The sequence below is a fragment of the Clarias gariepinus genome, chromosome 7 (assembly GCF_024256425.1).
Source record: "Clarias gariepinus isolate MV-2021 ecotype Netherlands chromosome 7, CGAR_prim_01v2, whole genome shotgun sequence".
Taxonomy (NCBI): Eukaryota; Metazoa; Chordata; class Actinopteri; order Siluriformes; family Clariidae; genus Clarias; species Clarias gariepinus.
Genome location: NC_071106.1, coordinates 36,521,414 through 36,534,347, shown reverse-complemented (window position 1 = coordinate 36,534,347; position 12,934 = coordinate 36,521,414). Strand labels below are relative to the sequence as shown.

The 12,934-nt window shown below is 37.3% G+C and overlaps 1 protein-coding gene across 1 annotated transcript; it reads right to left on the bottom strand.

Annotated features, from left to right (window-relative positions):
• Positions 1 to 750: 750 nt before the first annotated feature.
• si:ch73-167i17.6 (regulator of G-protein signaling 9-binding protein) lies at positions 751 to 4,428 on the bottom strand. Its single transcript, XM_053500002.1, has one exon. The coding sequence runs from the start codon at positions 3,907 to 3,909 to the stop codon at positions 3,178 to 3,180; it is 732 nt and encodes a 243-aa protein (XP_053355977.1). The 5' UTR covers positions 3,910 to 4,428; the 3' UTR covers positions 751 to 3,177.
• Positions 4,429 to 12,934: the final 8,506 nt, after the last annotated feature.

Below are 12,934 nucleotides of genomic sequence, written 5' to 3'. Positions count from 1 at the left end.
AAACTAGCTCAAACAACTGGATCTGTTCTCAATAATTTTATTGCAGCAATACATACTGTAATTACTTGTTCTCCAGTCTTACCTTTTCTCTCTCATGAAGGTAATATACAGTACACAGGGTCTTGTTCAGGACGTGCAACTCCTGTGTGCACGTCTCACATGAACCTGACATCTAGAACAATTTAGTTAATTCTTTCCCATATGTTTCTAGGGTATGATTTTTTTATTTTATTTTTTTGTTTGAGTAGGCTGTACACAATATGTGCACACAATATGCTAACAAACTAGAAAGAAATATATATGATGATGTAACCAGTCCAGGGAGTTGTAAATAAGACAAAAGCACTTCCACGTGCCTGAAATCTTTGAGAATGTTAAAAAGTCCTGAAACTCGAGACTTTCAAATATATTAAATTAACTTTACCTTACAAAGTTTAAAATTAACACAAATTATATGAACAATTGCTTATGCTTATTATTAGCATTTAGTTGAATTTAATGTCTAGCGAAGCCGCCATGTAATCAGTAATCTGTTAAATAGAAAAAAGAAGCATATTAATATAAGTCACATACATTCTTAAGACATTAAGAATAGGTCATTCCCCGTTCATCTTTAATACCACCTTTCTCTGAGTATACCTACAGTAGGAAAAACTACTAGGCTGCTGCATATATTACACTGTCAGACAAGACATTTGTTTAAATAATTTATTGATATAAATATATTCAATTGTATATACACTATTTCAACATTAATATTCATTATGTACAGTTTCACTATACAGTCGCTGCTTTTACAGTGTGCGGAATGTGAAATACTTAAAATCACAGCTGTGGTGCATCCTAAAGGGGCCTGCGGTAGGAATGAGGCACAACTAACAAACTGATATGATGTGTGGGCACAATGAGAAGTCTGAAATACTGGCTCCAGTAAAGACGCATAGGCTAACACTGTTAATCTGTGTAATTGTAAAGTAGAACGCTAAAGATAGAAAAGTTGTGTTTGAGCATAAGGGGATATCTGTTAGGTGTAGACATGTAGTTCTACTAAATTACTAATCTGTGGTGTCCATGGGGGCAAAGGCTAGACCAGGGGTGTCAAAGATACCACCAGTAAGCCGTGACCATTCCGATTAACTCTTTACGAGTGTTTAGTGATTTCTGATTTAAGACATTACTACATTGTCAGAAGCAATGTACAATTTTACAACAAAAAATCCAAACAGTTAAAAATGCCTAAAGTTGAATTAGCAGCTAAAAACGAGTGTCCATTTAAAATGGCTTAAATTGCATTAAAAAATGTAAACATTGATTGGCTAAAAGTTGTTTGGATAAACAAATTAACAAACAAATGTCTTAAACTGTATGAGTAACTTTCATTGTAAATTTTGAAAAAAAAAATATAATAAAGGAAGAAAGAATAACATGCAATCCATATAATATGTGATTCATGAGAAATCGCTTTATACTGTTCAGGTTAGTAAAAATTGCTGTGCAATTGATTTATAAAAAAGAGCCAAAAAATAAGAGTTTCTTTTTGAGGGACAACACTAAACAATAAGCTCAGGGTCATAAATTCATACTAATAGAATGTGCTAAAGACATCAAATATTTGTATTGGCTAGCTGAAAAACATGAATAAAAAATTAAAGATTTTGCCAATAAAGTCCAAATCAGTTGCATGGTTTTAACACTAAGTTATGCAAGACATAGTATAGTAAACTCACAATTTAGAATTTTTTTTTCTAAGTAGCAAAAATATACTATCCCTGTATGTTCGATTTGTTTGTGCATTCAGTGTGGACTTCAAATAAATCTGTTTTCGGTCCAGCTTTTGGGCCACATACAGTACGGCTTATGACTTTGACACCCCTGAACCAGAAAACTAAAGAAAGGGACATTTTAATCTACTGACCATATAGAGAGTAGGATAGTGTATAGCCAACTTTAATACCCTTTTAAAATCATGCTTTCTCAAAGGTGCGTTACATGAAATCACTGCAACAACCCTCAAGAGCCCCGATAAGCTGAATGGTGCTTTTGCACAAACTAAGATGTGATGGATTTTATGGTATTTCATTCACAACCAGTAAATCCACTACATCATCAAAATTCATCTAATAATCATTCTTTACTGTTAAAAAAAATGGCTGCAGAATTGACGGAATGCTACTGGCAGCAGGGTGACCTGTAAAATTACTGTAACATTTACTGTAAACTGTAAGCAAAAAGCAATTTACAATTGATGCAGGATTTAAAAAGGCTAAAAAGTCTTACTAAAGGTCCCAGCAATGACAGCTTGACAGTTCAGAGATTTTAACACACTCACTCACTTCATATGTGTAACCTTAAAGCCTAACCACCGATCTACCAAACTAGTCAATTAAGACATCCACTTGTACCACCAATTTAATTTAAATTAAAGAAAGCTCAGACATTCAAGGACCTACTTCAAGTCAGTGCATCAGGGAAATGTCTTGTAACCTGGCTTTGGAAAGACTAACCTATTAAAAGGGAAAATTGAGGACGTTTACAAGATCTGGACAACCTTTTTGAAATTCATGATCTCTGTCGGGAATTCTTTGTGTTGCTGAGAGTAAGATGTTGCTATGTGTGTATGTGTGTGTGGTTGGCGGGGGAGGTATTGTGTTTTATAAAATAATGTAAAACCAATTAAATAGATAAAATAATGTAAAATCAATAAATCCATACATGTGAAAAAAATTACTAAGCTCAGTGTTTAAGTCTTTAGTTAGAGTTTAGAAGGTCGAATGCTCAAATCTCATCTGCGCCAATTGTAAATCGCACACACATCACAGATCCACGGCTTTGATACTACGTAAGACATCACAGTGCTTTACTCTAAATATGTCTTACAGGTGTTTACTGGAGAATTTACTGTAAAATTTACAACTTTTTTTTTTGTACAGTGTATTAATACTGAGTTAGAATCTGGCCCACAGGTTCATTATACATAACCACAAAAGCAATCAGCCTCTGATTCATTTAACACTGCTACTGAATGTGCTTTTTAGTAATTAGATCCAAGCCACACACACACACACACACACACACACACACAGTGCCAGTGCCAGGTGAATATGTAGATATGTAGACTAAAGTAAATCCTTTTCTTTTTTTTTTTGTTTGTTCTCACAGTCCTGATAAGATCCCACTTCAAAGATTGACGACCAGGTATCCGAGAATGCCTGCGATGAGTAAAACCACAGTGAATATGATGCCTGCGAAGATCCTCATGACACCAGCTTCGCCTTCGCCCCCATCCTTGGGTTCCTCTTCGCAGATGGAAATGACCCCCACGGACGAGTTTCCCACGCTGACTGTGGACTTGAGTTCGGCTCCCGCTTCCTGCTTGGCCTCCACCGCCCACGGTGCCACCTGCACCTTCATCTCCATCTCCTCCATCATCTGATCGAGCTGGGAGATCTCGGCCTCCAGGTCTTTCAGATCCTCCGTGTCCATCATCCCAGGGTCCGAGTCGTACTTCATGTTCTGCATGCTCATGGCCCGGGCCGCCACCGTGCCCGTGCTGCCGGTCATGCCGGTTTGGATGAAATGGCGCGTGGGCACTTTGAGCGGGAAATCCTGCCCGATCTCCAGCGACCTCCGCATGTCCACCTCGAGGATCTCCATGCTGCTGGTGAAGAGCACCCAGAGGCGCTCGTACTCGGCGCGGTCGTCGTTGCTGATGCTCTTGTCTTTGAGCAGCGCCGTGAGTCGGGTCCGGTTCGCCGCGGCCAGCTCCTGCGCTTTCCGGCGCGTCTTTTTCAGCTCCTCGCGCAGGTTTTGCGAGTCCGAGGTGCTGCCCAGCGCGGACACCAGGTGCCTGTAACACGCGGTCACCTTGTTTAAAGCGTCCAGCATGGTCTTGCACTCGTCCTTGCCCATGATTGTGGAGAGAAAAGGTGAGAAGTCGGGTGCGCCTCCTCTGCGCTGGGGCTTTAGTTTCCACGGCAGCGCCGCGGCCACGCAAATCCACTCAGCGCCCGCGTCACGGGCAATTTCTCTCCAGACATGTTTCCCCTGCCCGGTCCTGATGAGACAACGGATCTCCAAACAGATTTACTTTTGCCCTCGGAGATTAAAGTCGGCTCCAGTGGCCTACCTTACCCTACCTTACCCTACCCTTCTTTAGGGTACGCGTTAATTCCCATCACCAAAAAACTTCATTATTTCTCATCATCATCATCATCATCATCATCCTAAATAATCCCTGGATCCAAACAAGCAACACATCCTCCTCACCGTCTCCCAAAAACATCCTCTTCTGTATACATCCTTCTTTGTTCTGATGCAATAATCTGCGCAATAATAAATAATCTCATATAAACCTCCCCTGTGCTTGGTCCTGCTTTCTAAAACCCTCTCGTTATTTCCTCATTGTTTTGGAGATGATGCTCAGTCCACCACAGCAACTCTCCATTAAATAAATACCCGAGCTCCTCACGTGGACGCGCATCACTGGCACATCCAGTCAATCTCGCGTTCACGAGACGAGAACCCTGGAATGCTAAAAGCTGATTGGTGGATCGAAAAGAATGGCTTTACACACCCGCGGTGATTGGTTGGTGTCCACGTCAGCCAAACACCCCGCGTTAAAGCGACGACTGTTGGAGTGTGCGCATGTTTCAGAGCAGCAGCACCATGTTCATGCGTCGTGTCTCTGTGTGTGTGTGTGTGAGTGTGTGTGTGAGGCATCAGAGGGGGAAAAAAAAGACAACAAGGGAAGTAATAAATTGAGATATGTACGTTTAATGTGCACTGCATCAAATTTGTGCTTTATGTGTTGTTTTTTGAAATTTATTTTATTTTAATAGAAATTACAGTTTTAAAAAGTCTTTTGAAATGCTTAATTTTATTTGTCTGTTTATGCTCATATTAACCTTTACAGAATATAAATTAATAAAAATGTTAAAATTGCAATAATAATTTCCCTTTAAGAACACCAGTCAGTTGTATTATAAGCACATTTAAATGCTGAGTTATGCAAAGGATTATTATAATAAAAAATGCATGGTGGTGTAGTGGTTATTACTGTCGCTTTGCACCTCCAGGGTCTGTGTTCGATTCCTTCCTCAGGATGGAGTTTGTATGTTCTCCCTGTGCTTGGTGGGTTTCCTCCTGGTACTCCTGTTTCCTCTCACAGTCCAAAGACATGCAGGCTAGGATAAATGGCGTTTCCCAAATTGCCCATAGTCTGCAAGTGAGTATGTGAGGTGCATGTGCTCTACGATGGATTGGCACGCTGTCAGGGTGTACCCCGTCTCATGTCCTAACTCTCCTGGGACAGTGACCCTGTATAAATGATCATGCGGTACAGACATTGCTACCCCATATTATCCATTTTAATATTAACTGTAAGTATGGATAAACAGTGTAATGTTCATTTATTTGTTCATTTTCATTCAGTCACTGGATACTTGGATGTTATCTCAGGGAGCACAGGGCAGGGGACACCATCATGTCTACTGTACATTTCCCTGGACTGTGTGCGGGGGAAACTGGAGTACCTGGAGGAAACCCAGCAAACATGCAAACTCCATGCACAGAAACACCCAACCCTGGAGGTGTGAGGTTAACCACTGAACCACCTTGCCCATAGTATAGTGTGTCATTGTTTAATAAATTAATAATAATATTAAATATTGAATTTTTAATAAAATATAAAATAAATGAAAATTTAAATTTCTGGAAAGTGATGGAAGAGAAATAATAAAACACTTTGGCTTGGACTGATTTGTGAAAGTAATCAACTCCAGCCTGGAGACACTAAGTTTCATGTCAGGCCACTTCACCCCATCCACTCACTTATCATTTTCCAGAGTCACAGGGGACCTAAAAGCTTATCTCTTGGCGCATGAGACGGGGTGCACCCTGGATGGGGTGGCAATTTATTACACACAAACACACAGACACTACGGTGGCCCTGAAGTGCAAAACAAATTAACAAAATTGAAAACAAAATAACAAAACCCAAAACAAAATAACAAATTCAAAACCAAATTAACAAAACGGAAAACAAAATAACTAATATCTGACTGGCCGAGAAGTGCCGTTTTGTTCATTTGTATTGGACTTCTCAGCCAGTCAGATATCAGTTATTTTGTTTTCCGTTTTGTTAATTTGGTTTTGAATTTGTTATTTTGTTTTGGGTTTTGTTATTTTGTTTTCAGTTTTGTTAATTTGTTTTGCACTTCACAGCCACCGTAGGACACACACTCTCTCTCTCACACGCACACTTTAGGACTACCTGGATGAAACCCAACAAGCATGAGTTGAACATGTACACAGATCGAGACGAGAACAGAAACCTCGGCCCTGGAGGTGCGAACCCACAGTGATGACTGTTACCCCACCATGCTGCCTTCACCTCATCCTGTAATTGATTATTTTCCTAAAACACCCTGTGTCATCATTACTTATTCCTCACTTAATCAAAGTATAGCATATACTATAAGACTATGTCAGGAGTTTTGTATGAACCAATATTTTGTGTAAAATGGCTTAGGATCAAACCTAAAATCTTCTCAGGTATTGTTATATGATTTGTTTTTCCAATATATGTACTGTATATGTACAGATATGTGAAAAAGCATTTGCTAATCCCATAATATTACTAATATTTCCTAATTGTTTACCTCATTTGACACACTTATATGATTGAGATCATTAAACAAGTTTAATATTACACAAACTCAAAATTCCTATTTTTAAATCTCACCTTAGGACGTTTTTATACACATTGTCAATTAATACAGAGTGATGAGGGATACTACCTGATTTATTTAAAATAATAATAATAATAATAATTATATATATATATATATATATATATATATATAATTTTTTTAATTATTTATTTGTTATTTTACTGTTTTATTTGCTTATTTTATACAATGATGGTGATTTTTTTATTGTTGTATACTATTATGTACTATATATTTTATTGTTTTATTATTTTAATTTATTATTATTGTCTGTTTCTATGTCTGCAGCTCTTTTAGGATTGTACAGCATTTTGGTCAACTGAGTTGTGTTAAATTTGCTTTAAAAATAAATATGACAAACATAACCCAAGTAAATACAAAATGCTCTTTTCAAATATGATTTCATTTATTAAGGGGGAAAATGCTGTTCAAACCTCCCTGGCCTTATGTGAAGAAAGTAATTGATGTATTCTGGTCAAATATTCTGTGGACTGATAAGACAAAAGTTAAGACAAAAACTAACACAATGTTTTATAAAAAAGAACATCATACCAACAGTAAAACATGGTGGTGGTAGTGTGATGGTCTGGGGTTTGCTTTGCAGCTTCAGGACCTGCACGACTTGCCATAACTGATGTAACCATGTAATCTGCATTCCACCAGAAAATCCTGAAGGAGAATTTCTGGCCATCAGTTCATGACCTCGAGCTCAAGGTACTTGGATTATGCAGCAGGTCAATGATCTGGAGCACACTAGCAAGTCCATCTCTGAATGGCTCAAAAAACTGCCAGTTAAAACACTTGAGTGCAGTTGTTTCCGCTAAGGGGTGGCACAACCTGTTATTAGGTTTAGGGGCAATTACTATTTCACATACTGTAAAGCCAAGCAGATTTGTACAGCCTTTTAACGACCCTAATGAAAAGGAATACATCATTTAAAAACTGCACTTTGTATTTACTCGAGTTATCTTTGGATAATATAAAAATTAGTTTGATGATGTTAATCATTTAAGTGTGAGAAATATGCAAAAAAAAAAAAAACAGGAAGGGGGAAAATACTTTTTTCATAGACAGTAATTATCATACACAAAGAATCACCAACCTTACATGGCATTAGTTAAACTCTCTCTGTTTTACTAATCATTGTTTTTAATCTCTCCGTGTTTCCACCGACGTGTTAGTGTTGTTAAGTTTTATTACGAAGAACCCATACCACCTTCCCTAATGAGCTCGGGTGGCACAGTTCTCTGGTAACAATTAAAGTCGTGATGACTACGAGTCAGCGTGTGCTGAGACGCCCTGAAGGTTTACTCTGCGCAGGGGGAAAGAGCTCCACATTAACCTGCTGCGCTCAGGCAGAACAGGACGCCATCCCAACTATCGCCCCATGGAGAGAAAAACAGCATGTCCCTGCAGGCCTCCTTGAGCCAGCTTCCTAAACCATATTTGCCAGCTGTGCCACCCCACCAGCACTGCCTCCCAAAATCTGAAAGCATTAAGATGACTATAGCGAAAGATTACATTTAGTACTGATAAACCAATTTAAGTCTCCTCAAGAACCTATAGAACAAATTCACTAACTACAGGAAAGTTGAGTAGTTGAGCCAATGAGTTGCATGATAGGACGAATCTGTCTGTAGAAACAGGACACACAATCATTCATCAACGTCACTTGCACATTACTCATGTTAACAACCAAAAGTCCTGGTTTGACTTGAACACCTTTTCTATATCCATACAGTATATATATTCTTTGTACATTGATACACTGTGCCGAGTTGTTGTGCAGATCAAATGGTCCGCTGGGGTGATCCCTCAACGGGAGTAGCCGAAAAACAAAAACAACAAACATTGATACTTTTACCATGAAGCACTATCTCAACCATTTGGAAGAGTTCTATATTGTTAACCATTTCTTTTGTTTGGGACATGCATCAATAGTTTTACCATAAAAGACCATCTCAACCATTTGGAAGAGTTCTTTATTGAAATCTGTTTTTTTAAGCACGAATTGTTTCCAAATTGCAATTTTCTTTCCATTTTTTGTATTATTAATTTATGAATAACGTTGACCTTAGAACTTCATAACAGTGTCATGAACACAAAAATGAATTTCAGTTTAGGTTTAGTTCAGTTTGGAGGTTATACAGGTAGCTAACATTTGGCTGGTGGCTGCAGTATGTATGTAGCGTGCAACTTTATTATAACCATTTGAATCTATTTCTATATTCCCATATGATCTAGATACATTAAATAATATTTCCAAGCGGTGTGATGCAAGGAAGGTTTATTTAATATATCCCAAACCTTTAAAGCTACTAAAACACATGCATAAATGAAATAATAAGATATATTGATATATCACATTGATACTTTTACCATGAAGGACCATCTCAACCATTTGGGAGAGGTCTGTATTGTAGTTTGTTTGTTTTTTATCCTGAAAACTGTGTTGAGAAAATGTTAAATCTTATTTATCTATATTCCTAGGAGGTCCTATATATCTATATTCCTGAACATTTATCCATGCTGCCATATTAATAAATGGGTTCAAACTGTTTACTCTGGAATCTGTACAAAATCTTGTCCTTTAATTATAACGAGCTGATGAGGTATAAATTCGCTGGAATGAGGACCCACTCGTCCTGTCCTCAGAATGAACTTCAGGCGCTGTTAGCTAGATTAACCTGGGATTAGTCCTGTAATACTCACTAATGCTACTTTTTTATAGAAACAGCTCTTCTTGGTACTGTATGTAGGAACAGTTTATATACCAATAAGGCCACTTTGCCGATATATTTACGTTTATATACATATGATTTTCAGGTTAGATTGGGGAGGGGATGGAAAACTATAGGCCTATATATTCGACTAATATCCTAGTCTCCTTATAGGTATTGCTTGGACTTCAAACTCTCAGACTGTGATGCAATAAGAGAAGCAGGGATTGCATAAAAATTTACAAACTGTAAATTTAAACCAGAAGCAGAAAGTGCTATGCTTACCGGAAAAAACTCATTTGTGGTCTCTTATGTATTATTTTTTTTTTATCTTAGAAGGTAGTTTCACTTCTTCTTTGTGATCGTCAGGATCAGTTAAGTACAGCATCAGGAGAAGTGATGTTACTGAATGTACCAGCCATGAGTAAAGTATAAGCAGAAATACTGCCTGATCTGATCTGTTGAATTATTTATGCCCTCCTACCACTCAGGAGGGGTGATGTGGGTTTATGGCAAGATTACATAAAATAACAGAGACAGAATGCAACCAGCTTCTGTCAGTCGCTACAAAGGAAAATGCTGCTTGAAGGGTTTATTACACGTTGTAAGCATGGCACAAGTCATTTGTGAAGCAGGAGTGAAAATGTGCTTTTTCGCCTTAAAAACATAAACGATTTCTTAGCATGGAACAAGAAATAAAATGGGTTTAAGGCCCAAAACGTTTTGCACTGTTGAGTGACATATCAAAAAAATAAAAAAAATAAAAAATCCTTATTATTTTAGGTTTATGCATTTATAAAAATTTGGGACATACATTGATAGTTTTATCATGAAGGTCAACCAGGTCAACCCTTTGGAAGAGTTCTTTACTGAAATCTGTTTGTTTTTTTAGCACTAATTAAGAGCATGGACGTTATACGGGTAGCTAAAATTTGGCAGGTAGTTGCAGTATATATATATAGTGTGCAACTTTATTATAACCATTCTAATCCATTTCCATTTTTCCTATATGATCAAGATACATTAAATAATATTTCCAAATGGTGTGATGCAAGGTTTTTAAATTTATCCCAAATCTATTCTAGTGCTAGTAAAAGTACATGCATAAACTAAGTTATAAGATATAAATAAATGTCAAATGTTTATAGTATATTATGATATCTGAGATTTCTTTCTACTATATTTCTCTCTTTTTTTTTGTTTGAGTCACATCATTTTATAAAAGCTTCAAATTCACCTACATGAATCCTCCAGCATTGCCCGATAAATGATTTACTCAGTCCTTCTGAATATATTATTCCCACTTTGAGGTTAAATTAAACTTTTATTTAATATACATTGAGATTATGTAGAACGTTCTCATGTACAAGTCACCTGGTAATTGTTTTCCACGAACGGTCTGGTGTTTGCCATGATGCCGAGCCAGCTCTGTAACTTTTGCTTTATATAAACCTCCTCATTTGGATTGGCAGCTTTACCTACTAAACCCTGATCATCCTAAAGAAGCAACGGCATCTGCTGCTTTCCAGTTAAGATCTAATCCGATCAGGTCTTCACTCGTAGCATGAGGAGAACACAGAGTGACGGTCACAATCGCAGGATCGCCTCCTCCTCTTCCTCCCTTCTCCTCTTTCCTCCTGCATTCATTTGATCCAACTCTTCGGTTCCAGTTTCATCCCCGAAGGGTCACATGACACCGGAAGGGCAACTGTAGACGAACTAAAAATTGCAACTTGCCATATCTTTATATTTTGAAGTCTTTTTTAGAAAAACAAAACAAGATGTAGCCAGTGTGTGTGTGTGTGTGTGTGTGTGTGTGTGTGTGTGTGTGTGTGTGTGTGTGTGTGTGTGATATTTTACAAAAGCTGCAAAAAAGCCATAATCACATGTGTTTAAATCCTAATGTAAAAATATATTACGTTAAGCATTTTTTTCTGCACTTAGCTCCATAATTATTGGCACCTCCCAATAACATAGGCCACACTCTTTAACATTACGACGGCCTTATACAGCTTTAACACATTGGTATAATGCATATGTTACTACAATAAATCAAGTTTGTAAATGTACATATTTCTATTCAATAAATTTGCCTCTTATTTTCTTTCTTTTAACCAGATGTTTTACTTAACTGGGCATTTTTTACCCTTTAGATTAACATTATGATCTAAAACCAATATTGCAAAAATATTCTCTCATTACGCTTTAAACTTCCACCTTAGCAATTGGATGGAGAACCTCTCTCCCATGTTCTATAATTATTTTTAAAAATAGAGAGAAGAGTTATTGGATATACTGTAGAATAATCTGAATAACCTGTTATGGTCAAACCTTTTCATCCTGCACACCTTCCTGTTCATGTAATTCATGATTGATTGCATCCTTAATTCTCTGAATCACTGCGCTAATTTTAGACCAACATCTGGTTTTGTCCAATAGACAGATGGATGGATGGATGGATGGACAGATAAATGGATCTTTGAATAAAATCCTCACCCTAAATGTACATCCACATCAACACAGAAGTGGTTTCAGGATATAAAAACATCTTCTATAAGTGAATCATCTTCTGCAGTGCTCATTTCTAAGTCTGGATTTGAACCATATTGAAAAAAATATTGATAAGTTAAAAATGGCATCTAAATGCACACATACAGTAGAAGAATATAAAGAACCTTGTTAGACATTACAGAAAGGTAGGGAGACTTAACCAAATCACTACTACATACAGTATATGCATTTTAGTAACTATATATTAGATTCAAGATTCAAAGAACTTTATTAATCCCTTAATTGCTTTTATTAGGCAGATAATAAGTTACAGTAAATGGAACTTCACAGCGTGTGCGATTAAAGCATCATGCGGACTTAACGTTCATGGAAGGTCTCAGAGTTTGGTAGAGAACAAACATTCAGCAAGACCGAAGAGATAGAAAAACGTCCCATTTCATAGATTCCAAGTATTATTATTATGTAAATATCTTTGGACATTCCCAAGGGAATCATTAACTTCATTATAAGAATGAAACGAATATGGCACAACCATGATTCTGTCTACTCGAGGCAATGTCTGGTGATGGACTGATAGACTTTAAAAGAAAAGACTTAGATGCAGTATTTTACTCTGGAAATGGAGGGGGTCAATACTTATGCAGCCACCTAATGTTTTAAATTAATATTTAATTTCTGGTTGTAAACAACAAAATACGGCCAAAATCAATGGGAGTGAACACTTAAAGCATTGTATATATTAAAGTTTTGTCTTACACACACACACACACACATACACACACAAACACACATACACACACACACATACACACATACACACACACACACATATACACACACACACACACACACACACACACACACACACATACACACACATACACACACACACACACACACATACACAGACACACACACACATACACATTATTTGTATTTTTGGCCAGGCAGTGTAGATTGTGTATGTAGAGCTAG